Raw genomic sequence first — 20,846 nt, forward strand, 5'->3', positions numbered from 1 at the left:
ATGTCTACAAAGCTCATCTACATGGCTCTGTTGATGAAGCCATGTAGTGTAGACATACCCCAAGGCAATACCAGTTGGTGCGATAGGTACTGGTAGCCACTGCCCAGTGTTTTTGTAGCCAGCATGGCAAAGGGAAGTTTTAAGGAGGGATTTGGAGGTTACAGGTTTCCCAAACATGAGGGGCAACATGTGAAAAAGAATGAAGATGCTTGTTTGAAAATGTAAGAAATGGTCAATAGACAACACTGGCCGGTTGGAAGTGGGGATCAACCTTCTTTCATCCCTCAGGAAGCTTGCTGTTCTAAGAATTCCCTGCAGTGTGTGGAATTTTATATCCTATGGCAACCAGATCAGAATGTAGCATATCAGGTTGGTTGGTCACAGGATACCTGTATAGAGAAGAATGTCCCTCCCTGCTTCATTACATGAAGACTTTATATATGGCCCAAAATGGCTCTGGGCCTTTTTACAACCATATCAGATTGCAAATTCAGGTCTCATTCTCTGCAAATTCAGGTCTCATTCAACCCCTTCCCCTTCCAGTTCCATGAAGAGGTTTCTTAGAGTTTACAGATCCAAAAATGTAACACACAAACTTCCTGTAATACTTTGTTGTAAAATGCCCACTTGTTCTTAAGACCAACTTATTCTGCCCCCTTTTAATAACAAACATGCTACAAAAACACACACATACAAAATACTGTTAATTGATAACTGACTTTTTAAAAAATGTATTGAAATTCATTAGCTGAATGTACATTAAAGGAAAATGAGATGGGTTTGTAATAAGAGGCAGATAAGGGAGAGGGAGATGAGAGCCAGTGCCAGCGGGGAGCTAGCTTTTAAGCTGAGCCACCTGTACCTTTCCCCAACCCCTTGCTACTGTCTCTGATAGAGAGGCAGCATAGTGGAGGGTGAGGGGGACAGTTGGGAGCAGATACACACAGGAATCTGGCTTTTAATCTAGCTCTCCACATGTGCTGGCTCCGTTTAGCTGCCTCCCCCTGCCTTGCTGCCTCTCACAGCAGGAGGCAGCAGCCAGTGTCAGGGGGACAGCAGGCTTAAAGGCCAGCTCCTCACAAGCACCGGGAGCTGCCTGCACCCCCCTCCACTCTTGCCTCTATCAAAGGCAGCAGTGGTGGGGCAGGGGAGACTGTCGTGGAGCAGACTCCATGGGATGCCAGCACAGCCTCTGTCCACAAGAGCTCGGATCCCATGCAGACAGGGCTTGCTGCTGCAGAGCAGCCTCTGTCCATGGCAGGCCCAGGCTCACCACAGACAGGCTGCTCCATGGGATGGTGGAGCAGTCTCTGTCTGGGAAGCATGGTCACCTTGCAGAGAAAGACTGCTTCCACCCTGTGCTGCTGCCTTTGATAACAGAGGCGGCAGCACGGGATGCCAGGGGGTTGGTCCCTGGGAGTGAGGCTGGGAGTACACTGGCTGCCAGTCCCTTCCTCCCCCCCTCACCCCAATAAAATTTGGTGTGGCTACACGATTATTCAATTACATGATATCTAACATCCCTTGTTTGTAAATATGCTTCCCTCTCCCAAGAATGACAGGCATGGGAATGGGTAGTGAGGTTAAAGGAAGTGTGAGACTGGTTTAGAACATCTATTTTCCTAACAGTAAAAAAAAAAAATTGCATGATTAATGAGTTTTTAATATTACACCACATTCCTCAGATAATCCAAAATCAATTAGCAAAATATCGTAAGAATTCAAACTATAGCAAGGGCTGTATTCCCAAATATTTCCCCTTACACCAGAGCTGAGCATTTGATACTGCTGAGCTAAGCAATACAGGGAGGACTTGCAGCACTTCTCCTCTCTATGTTGGAATCCAGTTGACTCAGCACTAAATCTCACATTACTCCCGCAGCCACTCTGCTAACACATCACTTCTTTGAAAGTTTCAGAGGAATAGCTGTGTAAGCCTGTAACTAAAAAAAACTTTAAAAATAATGAAGAGTCTTGCAGCACCTTAGAGACTAACAAAAATGTAGATGGTACCATGAGCTGTCAAGGGCACAACCCACTTCAGATGAAATCATGACTTCTTCAGGAATTGCCACTATTAAGCAAGGGAACCTCCCTCCTTTTTTCTTACTCTCTCATTTTATAATCCCGGAAACAGACTATTCCGATCAAATACCTCGAGTCAGTCATTTTCTGTTGCTGGCAGGTTTTTTATTATAAAGCTTTAGCTTTTTGAATCTCAAGTCCTGTCATTAAATGGCCCCTTCCCATTATTTCCCACAACTGTAAATGTAGCTCCATAAAAATGCTTAAAGTATCTGCATGTGCAGAGCTGGGGAAGCGTCAAGAGAGGCAAAGTGTAAAACCGCTGAACGATTCAGCGACTAGCGCCATTAGCAAAGCCCCTGCCCGGCCCCGCTCCAGAGCAGCGAGCGGGCACCGCGGAGTGAGGCGAGCAGAGCCCCCGGTGGCTGAGGAAAGGCGCGACACCGGCAGGAAGCTCCGCCCCCACCCGGCCTGGGACTGGCTGGGCCCTTCCGTCGCGGGGCGGACGGTGAACCCGCCTCCACACCGGGCCGGGGATTTAGTGACCGGACCGAGCAGGGAGCCATCCAGTGACTCCGCCGCTGCAGCCCTTTCCCTGCCTCTGGCCACAGGCCTCATCCCTGCCCAGCCTGAGCCCAGCCCCATCTGGCTCGTCCATGAGCCTGCTACAGACTTGCCCTTCGCAACTTCCTCTCGCAGGGAGTTCCACGGGTTGACATGAAGGGGGTTACTTACCCTGCCCAACGCTGAGGGGTTGCGTGGGGGGGGGGTTACGGGGTCTCCCTGCGCAGCCCTGAAGAGGCGGGGAAGGCGAGGGGGCAGTTTACAGGTTCTCCGGCGCTGAGGGGCCGCGGGGAGTTACGGGGTCTCCCTGCCGGCGCGGAGGGGTCCAAGGAGGAGGTTACGGGGTCTCCTTGCCCGGCCCTGAGAAGGCGGCGGGTGAAGGTCACGGGGTCTCCCAGCCCAGCAGTGCAGGGATCGGGGCGTAGCGCCGGGTGCCAGAGTCTCGTTCACAGACCAGACCGTTACTGCGGGCACCAGCGGCAAAGAGAAGCCCTGGGCCCGGCACTGCTCGCCATTGACTGGTTTTAGTGGTGGCTCTGACCAATCAGTGCGCGCCGCTAGCTTAGGGGACGGGCCCGAGTGACGCCGAAATGAGCCTGGGGTCTGGAGGCTATAGGCTACCGCGCCTGTCACTCACACCCTTCCGCCAGCGCTAGGCAGCGGACGCGCTGCGCATGCGCACAGTATCCACGGCGGGAAGGGTGGGGCTAGCAGTAGTCGGGGAGCTGAGATTATTGGGCGCGTGACCGAATCCCACGGGTTGCCACGCCCCCTTTTCACGCCAGCTGCACGTGCCGGGCGGGGGCCCGCTCCCGGGGCGCTGCTGGGCGGCGGGGAGGAGCGCGGGGCCCAGCGGCCGCTCTGCGGAACGGACCCTTCGGAGTGACCCAGACGCGTTCCCTTGGGCAGTTCCAGAGACAGAGTCGGTGGGTCGGGTGGTGCCGGGGAGCTACCGGGCGTGGTGCAGGAGCAGCGCAGTTAGTGGGGGCGTTGCTAGCGTTTGGAGATCAGTATGGAAGCCAGCGAGCAGAGTTTAAATTGCTCAAATGCACCTAGATCTGAGTATTTTCACAAATTTTCATTTGTAATTACAGTTGTGTGCAGTATGCTAGGGGATGTTGTGAATATAATTTGTAAAATGATGATCATAGTACTATTTAAAATTGATAATTTTCCTGCACCTATTCAGATAATTCATCTTTGCCTGAAATTTCAGATGTTCAGAGCTGCTTTTTTTCCCTAAAGGGTTATATAATCTATCTGCAGAGAAATAGAACATCAGAGCAGAAGCCTTGTGAGAGTAGTGATGACTGAACAAAGGCTGCATATGCACTGAAAAGCTAGCACCTTTCCAAACACTAGTTAATGCTGAAAGGGAGTCTGTGTTTGTTAATAATTCTAAGTAGATACTGAGCTTTTCCAATTCAGCATGAAAAGAGTATTAATGGGTCCTGTTGGTTTTACATAGGACAGGTGAGTCTTGGGAAATTAAAAGATTCTTGTTTTATTTGCTGTATTTTATATGCACTTTCTCTTGTTCAGTTTGCCTGCTAAACTCATCAGTGGGGGAGTTGCAGGGATCATTGGTGTTACCTGTGTTTTTCCAATTGATCTGACTAAAACCAGATTACAGAACCAGAGGAGTGGACAGCAAGCATACAAAAGCATGTAAGTGAACTTGGGAAATGAATTCTGAAGATAGCAGAGTTTGCATGTGTGTGGCAGAAACACTACAAGAAGTCTGTGCAATGTAAGCCCTTTCAAAAATGTTTGCAGTTTTGCTAATATTTAGCCTCATTTGAAATCCATAATTTAGTTAAGTAAACAGGGACAGACCAGTAGGGTACTGTCATGCTGGGTATTCATTTGACTTCATGTTGCTTTCCTGTAGTCTCTTGCATTTACCAACTGCAGGTGCTTTTGCATGAATCCTGGTTGCACTGAAGTAGTTCAGTATGAGCCTTCAGGCTTTTGAATCTTTTTCTTCTGTCTCTCTCATTTTGTTTTGCTGCCAAAGCCCTGGTGTCAACCAATTCAGTGTCTCATGAAATAGGCATTTTCGGTGCCCAAATGACAGGCGCCTGGCTGTAAACTCTTTCGCAAGGATACAGTGTGCTCTAATAATAATTTAATTTGTCCTTTGCAATTTTCACTTTTAATATTAATAACTGGAAGCACTAAATATATGGATACTTTCCAGGAGTGTATAGGAAATGTTTAAATGTCTAACAGATGAGTTCAAATTACCGTGTTTTGTTTTCATCAGGCTGGATTGTCTAGTTAAGACACTACGCTCAGAGGGCTATTTTGGGATGTACAGAGGTAAGACTGTTTTCTGTTTTGTAGCTAGTTGTAGCTCATTCTCACTTCCCTACTGGTTTTGGGAGTGAAGCTGTGGGCTGCACTAATGGTATCTGTTCTGCACTCTCCACACTTATCTCAGTGCTTGGGCATTCACAAAGCATGCCTACTCTCAGCTCAGCTCTTGGGATCTAAACAATGTGTCTGTGCTGTGAACTGAACAATCCCTCTTCTTTGATCTCAGGGCTAGTCACGCCCACACCCAGCTTTCTTACAGTCACAGTGCCATTTGCCAGTCATGTGGGTCCAGACCCAGTCTCATCTCCTCTCTGTCTTAGCGGAATACTCTCCCTCACTTATTGGAAGAACAATTGACTCCCCAAAGCCTCTGTTAGGTGCTTAGGGTCCCTCTTCAGTGATTGGGGAGGGATGGGCACCTAAGAATAGGATCCACAAAAGCCAGCACTCTAGCTGGAGAGCAGTCTAATTTAACCACTGGGAGATGCTGCTGAAAGGATAAAGGGTTTCAGAGTTTGGTTCCTATCTCTGCTTGGGGTCCAAAACCAGTAACCTTTCTCCTGGAGTCAGGTGCCTAATCCTGTTTTGTGAGACTGCCCAACATCAGGCAAAAACCCATGGGGGCTGGAGGCAGGAATCTCTGTCTGTCCCTTACCCCACTCACTAGGGTCCTCCTCTGGGATACAGAGGCGTAGCGAGGGTGTTATGCGCCCGGGGAAAAGGAAAAATTTGCGCTCCCCATCCCCCGCCACCATGTGGCACGGCCCTGAACCTGGTGCACAGCTGAGGGGAACTTGTACTGCATCTCCCCCCACCCCTACAGTTTGGGGCCGGGCTCCCGCATGCACTAACCCTCCAGTGCAGATGGAGGAGGGTCGGGTTCGAGGCAGGGAGGAGACTCCAGCTGCTGGTGGCAGGCGGAGTAGGAGCACGTGAACTGAAGGAATAACGGGGGGAGCAGAATGGGATTAAATTGGAGCCTCCCTAGCATGGTGCCCAGGGGCAACTGACCCCTCCGGCCCCCTCGCTATGCCAAGGCCCCCCTCCTGCAGATCTATCATCTTATGCATGTGCAAGATCTGTGAGAGCCATCCCATGAATCTGCAGTTAGTGTCTGGGACGCCGGCTTCTGGGTGGTGTCTCAATGCTGCCACATTCACCTCCAAAGAGGGGGCTTCCCAAAGCAGGCCCTTGCTGCTGACCCCCACGGCATCCACAGGTCCAGCCTCCTTTCAATGGGCCCACTTCCCAGGGCTCATTGATCTTGGATCTGGCTTCCATCCCCTCTCCAACCTCTGCAACTGCCCAGAGGTGCTCACCTTCTGCCTTAGCCATTCCCACCTCATTCACCCCACAGGGACAATCTCTGCCTCACTTGTCCTAGAGGAGTGGTCCCGAACGCGGTGCCCACGGGCGCCATGGTGCCCACCAGGCCATTTCTGTGCGCCTGCCAAGTGATTGGGGCCGGCCCCACCCCCAGGTGCGTGGCGCATGGGCGGAGCCAGCCCCTGGGTGCATTGGCAGCGCCAGCCCTGGGCTTGCAGCACATGGGCAGCCCTGCCACCGGGCGTGCGGCACATGGGCGCTGCCAGCTCCAGGGTGCATGGCACAGGCGCCGGCTCTGGGCACGTAGCGCATGGGCGGTGGCGGCCCTGCCCCCGGGTGCGCAGGACATGGGCTGTTCCGGCCTGGGCGCGCGGTGTATGGGCGGCCCCACCCCGGGCGTGCAGCACAGTTGTGGCACCAGCCCCGGGAGTGCAGTGCATGGGTGGTGCCAGCTCCAAACACGCAGCATATGGGTGGCCTCACTCCCAGGCGCATGCGTGGCCCTGCCCCCAGGTGCCCAGCGTGTGAGTAGCCCCGCCCTCGGGCGCCCGGCAGCCCCAAAAGGTTCTGCACCACTGTCCTAGGGACTAGTCTACCAAGATGTAATACAAAGTTTCCATGTAAAAGCACTCACTACAAAGCTAAAAACTTCAATGAGAGAATGATTAACACAGAGACATGTCTACATCTGCCGCAGGGAGACACCTCTGCCTGCCTCCACCCCTCTCCCCCAGAGTCTACAGCCCCATTGCAAACCAGGGGAGTAGAAGGAAAGAGGCTGAGGCCCAGCCAATGGGACTGAAGCAGTCATGAGTAAGCCTTGCCCGGGAGCCATTCTCCTGTCCATTGCTGGTGCTGTGTTGCTTCAGGCACGCTGAAATGCAGCCACCTCTAGGGTGGGCTGGACACCTGCACAAGGTTTAACACCTGCACAAGGTTTCAGGCAGAGGGCAGTGCGGGCAGCCTTCCTGCAGAGCCGCCATCGAAACTACTGTGCCCTCCTGGCTTAGGAAAAGAATAAACAGGAGGATTGGAAATTAACCCGCCCAGTCTCACGTCCCCTAGGCAGGGAATGAGCCATCTACATTAGGCCCCAGCTGGAGTATCATGTCCAGTTTTGGGTGCCACATTTCAGGAAACGAGAAAGTCCAGAGAAGATGAACACAAATCATGAAAGGTCTAGAGAACATGAGCTATGAGGCAAGGCTGAAGGAATTGGGCTTGTTTACCTTGGAAAAGAGAAGACTGAAAAGGGACATGAGAGCAACTTTCAGGTATCTAAAAGGGTATCATAAGGAAGAGGAAGAAAAATTGTTCTACTTGGTCTCTGAGGTTAGGATGAGAAGCAATGGGCTTAAATTGCAGCAAGGGAGGTTTAGGCTGGACATTGGGAAAAACTTCCTGCTTGTCAGGGTGGTTAAACAGTGGAATAAATTGCCTAGTGAGATTGTGGAATCTCCATCACTGGAGATATTTAAGACCAGGTTAGACAGACACCTGTCAGGGATGAGCTAGGGCAACTCAACTTTGGAAGCCCGGGGGGCCACACTGATACTTCCAGAATATGCGGAGGGCCTCAACTTAAGTGTGGTTGCATATGCAAGCAAATACATACAAATAGCTTCTCTCACACTGACAGGCATGAATGCAAAGATTAAGGCAAGACGACACAACACACAGGCCCCATTTAAGTCAGCTCTGCTGATATTAATAAAATGCAATAGTTACCCCATTTCTACCCATGTGACAGCACTTTTCATGAGCAATGACAGTCCAAGAATTTAACTACTAAAACGCATCTCAACAGAAGATCATTACACTGACTACTTTTGTTTTGGCTCCCACTCGCCAGCCACGTGTTGATCCCCACATAAACCCAAACTGCACCGCAGAGCGCAAACAAACTGGCCGTGGGCAGCATACCAAGTTATTAATAAATATTTTTAAACCTCTACCTTTTCTCTCTGCTGCCATGTCTCCTCTCCTTGCTCCATCAGCTCCCCCTGGTGCCCCCCAACTCCTCATCCTCCTCTGCTGTCCTGATTCCTGCCCTTCTCACTGCCCTCAGCCCTCCTGTGACCTGACCCCCTCCACCAGCCCTTCTCTCCCTCTTGTGCCCATTCCTCTAGTAGCCCCACTCTGATCATGTGAGCTACCCCTCCTCAGCCCCTCTTCTAACACCTCCCTCTACACCCCTGCCCTGCCTCTCTCCTCTGGTGCTGGTCCCTCCCCTGCAGGGGTCTGACCTTCTGCTTCACCCCCAGAATCTTCTGGCACCTGCACCTTCCCTTAGCCCTGCACCCTCCTGGTGCCTCCCCCTTCCCGCCCCTGCCCCCTTTGCCCTCTTTTTCCCCTGGTGCCCACCCCCTCACCACTCTCTGTCCCCGTTCCCCTCATTCCCCTGTGCCCTCACACATGACTTGCTCCATCCCCACCTTTCTCATGCCCACCCTTCCTTTCAAGCCTTCTCCCAGCACCTCCCCCAGACCCTAATGCCCTTCCCCTCTCCTCTCCCCTCCCAGCATCACCCTGTCCCCCCTCCCGCTGACACCTCCCCTCCTACCCTTTTCCTCATTGTCTGCAGTCGGCCCCCTGGCATTTGTATCTTCCCTCTCCCCTCCCGCTCCATACAAGCTCCTCCTCTCCCCTTCCCCCTCCACACAAGCCCCTTCCTCTCACACCCCTTTCCCCTAGTTTTCCCCCTGCCCTGCCATACCTTCTGCCTTCCACTTGCAGGGCCAGAGTCTGTGCTCGGGCCCCAAAAGTGCCCGGACTCCAAACCGGAAGCTAGGCTGACACCACATGGCACCGCACACTTATAAAGTCCCGGGCCGTGACGTCATGTCATGCCCGGGCGTCTCCCCGGTCACCTGGAAACGCTGCGCAGTGTGTGCAGGCAAGGGGGAGCTGACTGAACACTGGCATGGGCGGCAAGTTATATGGCCGTCCCTCCTGGCCCCGGACCGGCCCTGCCGTGTTGTGTGCGCGGGCAAGGGGGAGCTTACTGAACGCTATGCACGGCAGAGACGGCCATATAACTCGCTGCCCATGCCAGGTGAGCCTGCGCAGCGTGCGCTCACTCTCACCCCGGCCCGGCACCCCCCCCACACACCCTCTTCACTACGCCTCTGCTGGGATATGGGAGATGCTGGTTCACTTAGCTCATCTGCTTGAAAGCATTTAGAAAGGGATTTGTCATCTCCCAAGAGAAACCTTTAATTGCTGAATCAAAGGATAGGCTTGTGGGGTTGCTCTGACCTGAAGTTGTTCCACTTTAACTGTTAGAACTAAGTAAAGCAAAGCACAAGAAACCCGCTGTAGTGTGGTGGGTAGGCCGGGCGTCTTCTGTAAGGGGCATAGATAGCAGGTGAGTATAGGGAAGGGGGAGACAAGCCCAGGGCCCTGTGGGAGCCAGCTCCCCCTTCCCCGGCAGACGGCACATGCCAGACTTCCTAAGCCATGGTCAGAGCTTGGGTTCGGGAGAGCGGGTGGTGTGCAGGCCCCAGCTGGAGTATGGAGGACAGGCAGACGGCATTAACTGTGAAGTGGGCCAGTAAAAAGCTCAGAATTGCTCTATCGGCTGCTGACCTCAAAAGTGCAAGAGCCTGCTTCCAGTCCTTCCTCAGCCTCTTGAAGTTGCTCTACTTTAATTAACTCTTAATTAGGTCACAGCAGTGTTGCTCATCAGTTAGGTTTTGGGGCTCGCCCGATGAGTTCCTGACAGGTCCTGTACTTGGTCAATGATGATAAACTTTCAGATGTGTGCATGCGTGCATTTGTTCCCGTCTAGCATGTTAACCATGCACAATTAGTTAACACAACAGACTTCTGAGAGAGCCCCCAGAGTCCACAAATCAGAGAAGGATCAAAATCACCAGAGTAGGCTTATTGTCAAATGTCATACAATAGTAGTTGTAAGCAGACAGACTTGCCGCTGCGCCACTTTATTTAAACCATGGCAATGTACCAACCACCCATTAAGTGTCCTGGATTTCCAGCATGCACTCCCCTCCCCTCAAGTCAGTCAGCAATCACCCGTTGGGATGCACTTTTATACACAGGTACAAACAAGTTACACATCACTGTGTATCAGGTTGCCACTCTCTGTTACCTAGTTATCACCCCTTACCTCACAAAATGCGGTTTACTTACTATTCACTGCACTGTCAACTTCAACCTGGTCCTGAACCTAGGTCAGTATGTGCTTGATTTGTGGGGAGATGGTTGGTACCAAGATGTTTCTCAACGAGGTTCTGTTACAATCCCTCTGGAATGTGCTTGCAGCTTGTGTTTGATAGTTGTGCCTGGTACCTTTTCACGTTCTTTATGGTTGACCTGGCTTATACTATTTCTCTTTAGCCAAGCTTCTTTCCTGCCAGCAGTTTCACTGAGCCAAAGTCTTGCTCACTTGATTTCAGGCCTGCTGTTTTTATTCAGGCCTGCTGAGTAACCTGTTGGTCAGGCTGCTTGCCTCCTTCCCTGTGCTTGATGAGAAGAAAGGATTTGAGCAGTAGATGGCTTTACTCTTAAAATGGGTCCACTTTAATTAACTATTAATTGGGCTAGAACAGCCCTAATTCACAGCTTTGCCTGCAGAGCCTAGTAATTCTGGCCCTTGGTTACGGGGCTGGAGCTACTAAGTTCAATGCTGTGAAGGATAACAAGCACCCCAACTCTTGAAGTGTGTTCACTTTTAATTTGATCATTTCATACTTAATTAAACTCTCTAATAAAAGTGTTACGTAGCCTGGTGGTTTGGGCCATACCTGGGGTGCTGGAAAGCTTGGTTTAAATCTCAGTCCCTCTTCCTGAAGGGACTTGAGCTTTTTGCCTCTTGAAACTGTTCCACTATAATTAACTACAGGTCAGATGACTGCAAAATCTAGGATCACTGTATAGCCCTTGTGGGTACAGTGCTTGCCTTAAAGATGGGTGCTTTCTGGTTCAAATCTAATGGGCCTGGCTGGAGCAGTGCACTGTGGGTGACAGCACACCAGCCTGGCCAAAAGCCCCTGCCCATTGTGGGGGGAGGGAGGCATGCCTCCCTCCATTCAAGCAGTTGAACATAACAGCTGATTTAAACAGGATTTTACATCCGTAGTTGACAGCTTTATAAATTAGTACCAGTACTTTGATTTCATGGCATGGACAGACCCGATCTAACCAGAGTTAACAAAGAACCAGGCTATGGCTAAATTGAGTAGTGCTTACTCTCTAAGGCTAGAAACATTTGAATTGCAGCTTTTTCAGAGTCAGCAGCCTGGGGCTCAGTGGTATCTTTACTGTACTGTGTCATAAGAAGCAAGCAGCTCTAGCTAATGTGCACTGAGCATTATTTACTACGGTCCACTAAACAAGTGAGAAACTGCCACCAACATGGGCCTCCTTCAGCCAGCACCTGAAACGTGGACATTTTCTTTCTCATAGAGAAAATCATAGCACAGTTCAGTATCTTCACGTATCCCTGCCAACCGCAGATGGGCCAGTAGGGTTCAACAAAAATACCGGACACACTTGACATTACATCACAATCTACATTACATCTTATTTAGAAAATACCGGACATTTCTGATTTCTCATTTCTATTTTCTCAATTTGTTTCCTGAACAGAAAGCTCAAATACTGGACTGTCCAGTTCAAAACTGGACACCTGGCAACCCTATGGTCCAGCGATAGCACATGGCATCTTATTCTCAACATCAGGGTCCTGCTTCAGCCACACAGCTGTCAGAATATGTGCACAACACAGAGAGGCAAATGCTGCAGGGAAGACTTTGGGTGCTCCAGTGCATGCAGCTGTGATGGTGATAAGCATAGTCACAGTAACAGAGTAGTGAACAGATCAGGCAGATTGTGAGGGGGAGCAGAAATGTCTCAACTATCTGCGAATTACAGTAACTATTTCTGTGAGTAAACAGATCTCAGAGGGGGTTGCATAAGATGTTCAATAGCTCATAGTTACAGGCAAAGAGTACTTGCTTGTAATTATTTATTTGTATGGTCTATTTATAGCAGACACTCACAGCCCTTCCCCAAGACTCATTACTACTGTTACATGTGTAGTTTACATATATCATCATTGTACTCAGCTATAGTAAGAAAATAACTAGTGTTGTGTCATATGTAGTTTATCTGTATGTCTCTAGCCAGAGTAGATAACATTAATATATATATATTATAATTAGGCATAACATCATAAAAATACAGAGAAAAATGTGTCTTAGATCAGTCTCTTATAATAATAATAATTCTTTTGTTGAATTATATGGTGCAAACAAGCTCATACCTGAAGCAAGTATAGACTTGCTTTAGCCAAAGGCAAAGAAAAGCACTGAAAAAATGCATAAAATACATCACCTAGGGCTAAATCTTCCCCAAGCTGCCAAAGCAGTACTATTTTGAATAAACAGTTGCATTATCACTTGTATGTAGAAGCCCTCTACCAGTTTTGGTCCAAAGTAAACTACATTTCTGTGAGTTGGACCTTTCTGTGTTTGGGTAGAACAGGAGCTGCCTGACAATTAATAGCCCTAATTGGCACAGAGGTGTCCCTTACACCTACTGTTGGAAATATGCTATAGCTCTGTCTTTCTCCTGCCGTTATTAGCCCTTTGCCCAAGCTGAGGTTTTCTGCCCTGGTGTCTGATTGCAGGGTGGCCATGTCAGCACAGACTCCTCACTTCTGAAAAGCACATGTACAAGCATGGGGACTCTTGTACATTTCAAAGGAGGAATACAGAAGTGCCTATCAGCTAGTTGAGCAGTTGATGGAAATTCCATCGACTATTCAACTAATCAAGTAACTGCAATTTAACATCCTTAATCCCATTACCCACTTTCTCATAAAATTACTCATTGTATACAATGATTCAGTAGTGATACTCTCAGCATTAAGACATTTATACTTCAATGGAGAGGACTCAAGGGGAATCTGAAACCTTTACATTTCTTTAAATATTGTGTACACCTTATCACCACCCTCTTCCATTTCTGCATATATTAAAAACTTGTCTCGCCTTCCTAGTTAATCTGATCAAGAGGAAAGGGCATCCACTTATCCTCTGGAATCTAGTGTGTCCTATGTGGCCTCTGAAAGGTAGACAGGAATTCTTCCATGAAGTCCTGAACCTTGATAATTGGAGAGGTTCTCCCCCAGTTCACTGACTGAGATTCTCCAGTACTTTGAACTGCATCGTCTGAGCTCTCTCCTCTACTTCTCACAGTTCTATGCATCGTTAGTGCATTTTGTTCTCCCTTTCAGCATCAGCTTTGCCTGCTGCCGTATGTTCCATAGATCTTTGCTGATATCTCTCTTTGCTGGCTTGGATTGCTGCTTAAGATGCCTCAGTCTCCCTGATCCACATCTCACCATTATTCTCTCCAGCTTATATTCTTCTTGGCTGACATGAGCTGCAACTAGGCCAGTTTCATGGCAATGGCAGGAGGATACTCAAAACTTACCAGTTCCTGATCTTGTGGATTTTTTTTAATGGAATGTACCCCTATCTTTACATAACTTTTTGAAGTCTTTTGTGTCAAATCCCTCATAGGACTGAGAGGCTGTGTCTAAGACTACATGCCTCTGTCGTCAGAGGCATATAGATTAGACACATAGGCAAAGGCAAATGAAGCGGCGATTTAAATGATCGCCGCTTCATTTACATTTACATGGCTGCCGTGCTGAGCCGACAAACAGCTGATCAGCTGTTTGTCAGCTCAGCGCACTAGTCTGGACGCTCCCCTGCCGACATCAAAGCCCTTTGTCGGCAGCCCCGTTATTCCTCGTGGGATGAGGTTTACCGGGGCTGCTGACAAAGGGCTTTGATGTCGGCAGGGGAGTGTCCAGACTAGCGCGCTGAGCGGACAAACAGCTGATCAGCCGTTTGTCGGTTCAGCGCAGTAGCCATGTAAATGTAAATGAAACCACGATCATTTAAATCGCGGCTTCATTTGCCTTTGCCAAAACAACAAATCTACATGGCTCCGTCGACGGAGCCCTGTAGTTTAGACATACCCAGACTGACTCATAGTGACTAATCTTCAACCCTTAAACTCTCACTATTGAATTTAAACTTTTCATAGCATTGAGTTATGATCTATAAATACAACTGATGTGTGGCATGAGAGTCCTACCAAGATTACACCTATGTCACTGTGTCTGCAGTTGTTCACAGCTGAGTGTACCAACCTCAGGGCATACACCCCAAAATGTTTGTGTGTTCTATAGTTAAGATTTCACCACCCAGTGTGAACTCCTAAAGCACTGAAACAGTCACAAACAGCCCCACTGGGCACTCCACTCTAGCTTGCCACCCAAGCAAGCTGGACTTAGTGATTGTGATTCCCTACAATCCAAAAATCACAAAATGTTTCCAGTTCCAAGAGACTAGTCATTTACCCCAGGTAAATCTGTATCTCAGATCTCTCACCAAAGATAGTGCTTGTAGCCAATTCCATAAATAAATAACTAAAGAGGTATTAACGAGGAAAAAGAAATGAGTTATTACAAGGTGAAAGCAAGCAAACATATATAAAGAAATAAGTTACAGTATATGGTTCCCAAAAGGTGACAGACTTATTATAATCTGCAAGTGTCTTTTAAGCAGTGCTGGGCAACTTGTGTGGCCTTTGGACCGCACACAACTTGTCAGGGTAAGCTGCTGGCAGGCCACCAGGCAAGTTGTTTATTTTGCATCTGCAGATATGGCTGCTGCAGCCCATGAAAGCTTATGTCCAAATACATTTGTTAATCTTTAAGGTGTCACATGACTCCTCGTTGTTTTTACTGAATCAGACTAACACGGTTGCCCATGAAACTTTACCATGGCAAAAGCATTATTTTGTTAGTATAAGATAAGCACACACTATGGCTACGTCTATACTGCAAGGTTTTTGCGCAAAACCAGCTGTTTTTCACAAAAACACATGGAGCGTCCACACCTCAAATGTGCTTTTGCGCAAGTAAATCAACAGTAAAACGGCAAAGGAGAGGGCTTTTTCCGGCATAGGTAAACCTCCTTTTACGAGTCATAACTCCTTTTTGTGCAAAAAGGCAAGTGCGGGCACTCCAGAGCAGTTTCTTGCACAAGAAATCCCTATGGGAAAAAGCACAGTTGCTCTGAAGGCTATTCTGTGAATGGCAATCAAAGCTTTCTTGCGCAAGAGCGTCCATGAAGTGTGGACGCGCTCGTGCTCAAAAGCACATCGCTTTTGTGATGTGCTTTGAGGTGTGGATGTGCTCTTGCACAAGACGTTTTTGCGCAAAAACTCTTGCACAAAAGGCTTCTTGCGCAAGAAGCATGTTATGTAGACGTAGCCTATAAGTTACTTCTCTAAACATTAAGTAGAAGAAAATCTCTTCATTTCAATTAATTACAATTGTATTGATTTTTAGGTGCTGCAGTAAATCTGACACTAGTAACACCTGAGAAGGCAATCAAGCTTGCTGCAAATGACTATTTCAGGCATTCCTTGGCCAGGGATGGGTACGTTCCTCTGTAGATAGTCAAAATATCTAGAATTGATACTTTTTGTATATGTTAGCATTTGATGTACATACTCTGACTGGCCCTATGAGTCTTTCTGTGGAATACACATTCTGAATATAAGGTTTAACTTTGATTAAATAAAACTGTAGCTCTGTCAAAGCCATGTGAATTATTTGTAGGACTCATAGACAAGCAGTCTAAAGAGGGAGTGTCTTGGTTTGCATTAGATGCTTATTGAGGTACTAGGGATGTTAGCAACTTTTCAACTAACTGATAAGCAGGAGTTTATCTGTTAGCACTGTTGACCAGTTGCATCTGCCCCAACTGCCGCTCTGCATTGTACAGCACAGGGAAGCCGGCGTGCGGAGAAGCTGGGTCAGTCCAGATCCATGGGTCTCTTATCACTCAGCATACAACCCTCTCTCCTTCCAGCTGCCACCTTGCATTTTACAGCACAGGGAAGTCTCTTATTAAGATACCCACAAAGCAGAGCCTGACCTAACATCTTCACGCGCGGGCTTCAGTGTGGAGCAGTAGCTAGGAGGGGAGAAGGTTGTATGCTGAGTGATAAGAAACCTGCGGAGCAGGGACTGACGCTTCCCTGTGCTGTAAAATGCAGAGCGGCAGCTGAGGAGGAGGGTGGGTATTATGCTTAGTGATTGAGAGACCTGCGGTGCATGGGCTGACCCAGTGTCTCTGTGCGCTGGCTTCCCTGTGCTGAAAAATGCTATGAACCGGCACGAGCCAGACTGAGCGCTATAACTGCCTACCCTTATCGACTAATGGAGTATTCAATAAAAAAAACTATTGACTGCTTGATTAGTAAATTAATTGCATTTAACGTCCCTATCAGATTCTACAGTGATAATAATTATATTCATTCCTAAATATATACCTTAACTTTTAAGGGCCCAATCCAGCATCCTTCACTTACACAGGTAGTCTCGTTGAAGTAAATAGAGGCCAGCATCCCTGGAACTTAGTGGAAAAACATGTATGCAGAAGGGCACAAAGTTAGTGAGTTCAAAAAACTAAACTAATGCGTTCGTGATAATGTAATATTAAATAGCTTGTTAGGTTACAAATACACTTGTAATGTTTGGCCATCATTACACAGCAGCTAAGAGCATAAATCATGTATGGTAGAGGGGAAAAAAGAAAAACTTCTCATAAGGTAGACATGGCTTTTTCTGCCAGATTTATTAATCTGAACTTTTCCCTTTTGCTTTGAATAGAACTGAAAGTTACTCAGCTGTTTAACAAGCCTGCTAGTTATATACAGTACCTTATGCTGCCAAAGGTGTATGTAAGTAGATGATGCAGCACAGTGTTCGTTGTAGTGTCAGGTAATGAACTGGTTGATTGGAAGAAGATATTATTTTTCAGAGTCTGCCTCAGTGCATTGCAATAAGGTTACTGAGTGACATAGTGAGGTATTTGGTTGCTCTTGTACAATTTATGGTCTAAATACCAATTGCTGTACTGTAATCTTTTTCATCCCTATTTCAGAACAGGCCTGACCATATCCAGAGAGATGGTGGCGGGCTGTGGTGCTGGAACATGCCAGGTCATTATCACCACTCCGATGGAGATGCTGAAAATCCAACTACAGGATGCAGGGAGAGTAGGTAATTAGCACTAATCTTCCTCATTTACAATGTGTTTGGCACCCACTGTCTATTTCTGGGCATTAATGTGTCTCTGCTAAAGAGCCATATTTTCATGTACACGTAGATCTCTGAAGTAACATTGTTTCAGCTTTCATGCCAAAGATCTGAGAGAAGTATCAGCTTTAGTAGGAGATTTCTTGAGTGCAGGCCAGTTTTTGTAAGGTGCTTTGGGTGGTGGCCATGGCCAGATAGCGCCAGCCTCATCAATACTGAGGATGAAGAACAAGATCTGAAACTTCAGAAGTACCAGGAAATAAGTAAGCTTGACATTTCCTGCTTCATTTCAGCATCTCAACAGCTTATGAGTGGAGTCCACTATTCAAGTTCTGGCTGCAAACATGTAGCTGTCAGCTCTCCCCTGACTAGAGCACCTAACATTGGATCTGCTGCACTTGCAAAGAGAATATCTGCTACACATATAGCAGCTGCAATTCTGCATACTCAAGGCATTAAAGGACTCTACAGGGGTCTTGGAGCCACCTTACTGAGGTGGTAATTGTACACTCTCTTTTTCTCCTTTTATTGGTGAGGACTGCTGATCAAGAAGAATTATAGAAGTGTCTTCTTTTCTCAGGGACATTCCCTTCTCCATCATCTACTTTCCATTATTTGCACATCTGAACAGAAGAGGACAGGCGTCTCTGGAGAAGAGAGCCCCATTTTATCACTCATTTCTTGCTGGTTGTGTGGCTGGCTCTGTGGCAGCAGTGTCTGTCAATCCATTCGATGGTAAGCAGCTTTTTTTTTAACATGTTTGAAATACAGACCATCACTTGAAGAGTACCAGTCCTCTCCTATGTGTGTTTGAGGAGGGCAGCAGTATCAATGGGCTCTTAAAAACAGTCCTTGAATGCTGATAGAATGTCCCAACAAAGAAAGCTGATGGCTCCAAGAAAACTCAATATATTTATAGACATGAATGAAACTTCCTATTGATTTAACTTCCTATTGATTTAGAAAGGAGGAGGAGTATATTGGTAGGTATATTATAGTCTTTTTTGAAGCACCAAGTCTTGTCTGTTGCAGGAGGCAAAACTGGACAGACCACTGTTCTGATCAGTGTTGCAGTCCATATGTTCTTGTATAATACAAATTACGTAGAACATTGGGCAGGATAACTGTTGAGTCTTCAGCCAGATCAGTGGAAACACATGACATTTTTTTTTTTTTAGACTAGAAGGGTATTCAGACTGAATTAAACACACTTGCCTTCATTTTTCTGGGAATGGGGCACAGGAGATCATTGTGGCCTCTGCTGTCTACTAAAATAAAGCAAGAAAAGCCTTAGTCTAGATAACTGACAAGATGTGTATCTTCAAACAGCATTCAGCGGTCCTTTCCTCCCCCTGCTTGTATAAATCTGTCCAAGCCAATATTATGCTTTACCATGGAAAATTTTGATTTCCCAGTAATAAAGACACGGCTCCAATCACTAACCAAAGGAACAAATGAGAACAGCTACAGCGGACTAGTTGACTGTGCCAGGTAACAAATGAAGAATGAGAGATGGACTAATTAGGGGGATACATGACTTGGGTAAACTATACAGGTGGGAGCCATTGTTAGCTGACTGCCTTGATGTACATGTCAATATACTTTCACCTAGAACAAAGGCATTCAGGCCCCTAACTTCCACTGATTTCAGTGCAGTGGCATGGGGCTCCAAGTCTGACTTGTCAGTGATCTAAGAGTTCCCATAATTAAAATATGTTTTTAGTATTGAAAAGGTTGTGAAGCATTAGTTCTGAATTAGACAAACTTGCTTCTTCCACAAGTTTCCCTTTTTTTTTTAATGAAAGCTGAATGTCTATAGAGAAAAAACACTTTGTGCACAGTGGTAGCATGAGCATTCAGTGATGTCTGAGAACACTGTAAGAAAAATAATGTATAGTATCTTCTATTTTCAGGAAAATTTGGTGGAAGGAGGGTCCATCTGCCTTCCTGAGAGGGGCTGGCTGCAGAGCATTAGTCATTGCTCCTCTCTTTGGTATAGCCCAAGTCATTTACTTTATTGGAGTAGGGGAGTTCCTGGTGAAGCTTTCCCCATATGGCAGATTTTCATCCTGACTCCTCATACCATGGATATGCTGGAATAGAACCTGTAAGAACCATTCATCCAGAGAGGATCCAAGAAAAAAATAGCAATGCAAACTGATTTATTTATATTCTTAGTAAACTTGTGGTTCCCAATAGGCTGTTACTAATCACTAAAGTTAGTGAAAGATAGGACAATGTTTTCCTAGACTGCTGGTCAGTGTTGCATCCCAGCTTGGGGATGCTGTATGTCTCCCTTTCATGGTGTTTTGCTATTAACCTTTTGCACCAAAAATCAGACTTTTATAACACCACAAACCAATGTGGTACAAGAGGCTGCAGACTGTTAGTGCATGGGGGAATGTCTCCCGTGCTAAAGGTCTAAGCTCCCTGTATGTGAAATGCTTTACCAAATTTTGTGTACTTTTCAGAGGGTAGTATGATCAAACACTGGGATAGCTGATTTGAAATTTCAGTAGGTGATGGAATTTAACGGGACAGATTAAAAACTTCAATCTTACATGGAAGTTAAGGACATGCTGTTGGAGGTAAATTTTGTTTTAATGAAGGGAACATGAACAACATTTTTTAATAGATTGGGGGCCAAGTCTCTCTATTAGCTACACTTGATTATCCAGCTACTGGACTGGAAAGGTCTGACTTGATATTTTTTTTATTCTATATTCCACCAACACTGTTTCATTAATTCAGTCCTGACATTTAATTGAGAACAGAAAGCTATGTCTTATTAATAATAATAGTTTACAGTTTTGAGCATTTCCTTGTAAAGAAGGTGGTTGCTTTGGTGACTGCTAAAAACAAAAGCCATTATAGACCATACATGCATTGAAGACCAGCTGTCCTCTGTAGTCACTCAGGATGAAATTCACTCTGTATAAGGCCTTTGTATCACTTACAGTATGGGTAGAGTGATTCCTCAAAAGATTTTGCATGCTTATGAACCTGTGATTGTTCAGGAGAAACCTAGGTGCTGCAAGAACTTGTTAGCATATCTCCCTACATACTTGAATTTCTCAGGAATTTGGGACCAGATCTTCTTTTAAACTAACATACATTGCAGCCAGTAAACTTGCTAGAAGCTGCACCAGAGGCTAAAACTGGATAAAGAACCTTCAAAGATAATATTTTAACGTTGTTTCTTATAGCTAAACATTTTTCCCTTGGCAGTGAGCTCATGGAAGGGGTACTCCCATTTTTTTCTTTCTTACTGTTGCAGAGGAATAAACTGGTCAGTTTCTTTGGCCATTTCCCCAAATCCAGGGTGTGCAGTATGCAGTTTAAATGTATATGATGCAATGAAAGCTTGAAGCCTTTTATGACATTAATGGTAACTTTGTAGAAGCCATCTGTACTCAGTACTTGCCATACCACTTTGCAGTAAAAGCCAGTGATCCATCTA

The 20,846-nt window shown here is 46.9% G+C and overlaps 2 protein-coding genes across 9 annotated transcripts in view; one reads left to right on the forward strand and one right to left on the reverse strand.

Moving 5' to 3' along the window:
* The window catches only part of LOC142820909 (uncharacterized), a 105,308-nt gene extending 102,378 nt beyond the window's left edge, over positions 1-2,930 (reverse strand). For all 8 annotated transcript variants that reach the window (XM_075910468.1, XM_075910467.1, XM_075910466.1 and 5 more), the window contains exon 1: positions 2,761-2,930. The gene's annotated coding sequence lies outside the window, so the exon portion shown is untranslated. The remainder of the gene's footprint in view (positions 1-2,760) is intronic.
* Positions 2,931-3,508: 578 nt separating this feature from the next.
* On the forward strand, positions 3,509-20,846 carry LOC102456029 (mitochondrial glutamate carrier 1-like). The gene is made up of 9 exons (XM_014571403.2): positions 3,509-3,515; positions 4,132-4,257; positions 4,856-4,911; positions 15,629-15,719; positions 17,232-17,350; positions 17,680-17,881; positions 17,967-18,121; positions 18,802-18,877; positions 19,300-20,846. Coding segments are annotated over exons 2-9 (861 nt in total). The 5' UTR covers positions 3,509-3,515; positions 4,132-4,255; the 3' UTR covers positions 19,460-20,846.

Source organism: Pelodiscus sinensis, chromosome 27, assembly GCF_049634645.1.
Source record: "Pelodiscus sinensis isolate JC-2024 chromosome 27, ASM4963464v1, whole genome shotgun sequence".
In the NCBI taxonomy this organism is placed as follows: domain Eukaryota; kingdom Metazoa; phylum Chordata; order Testudines; family Trionychidae; genus Pelodiscus; species Pelodiscus sinensis.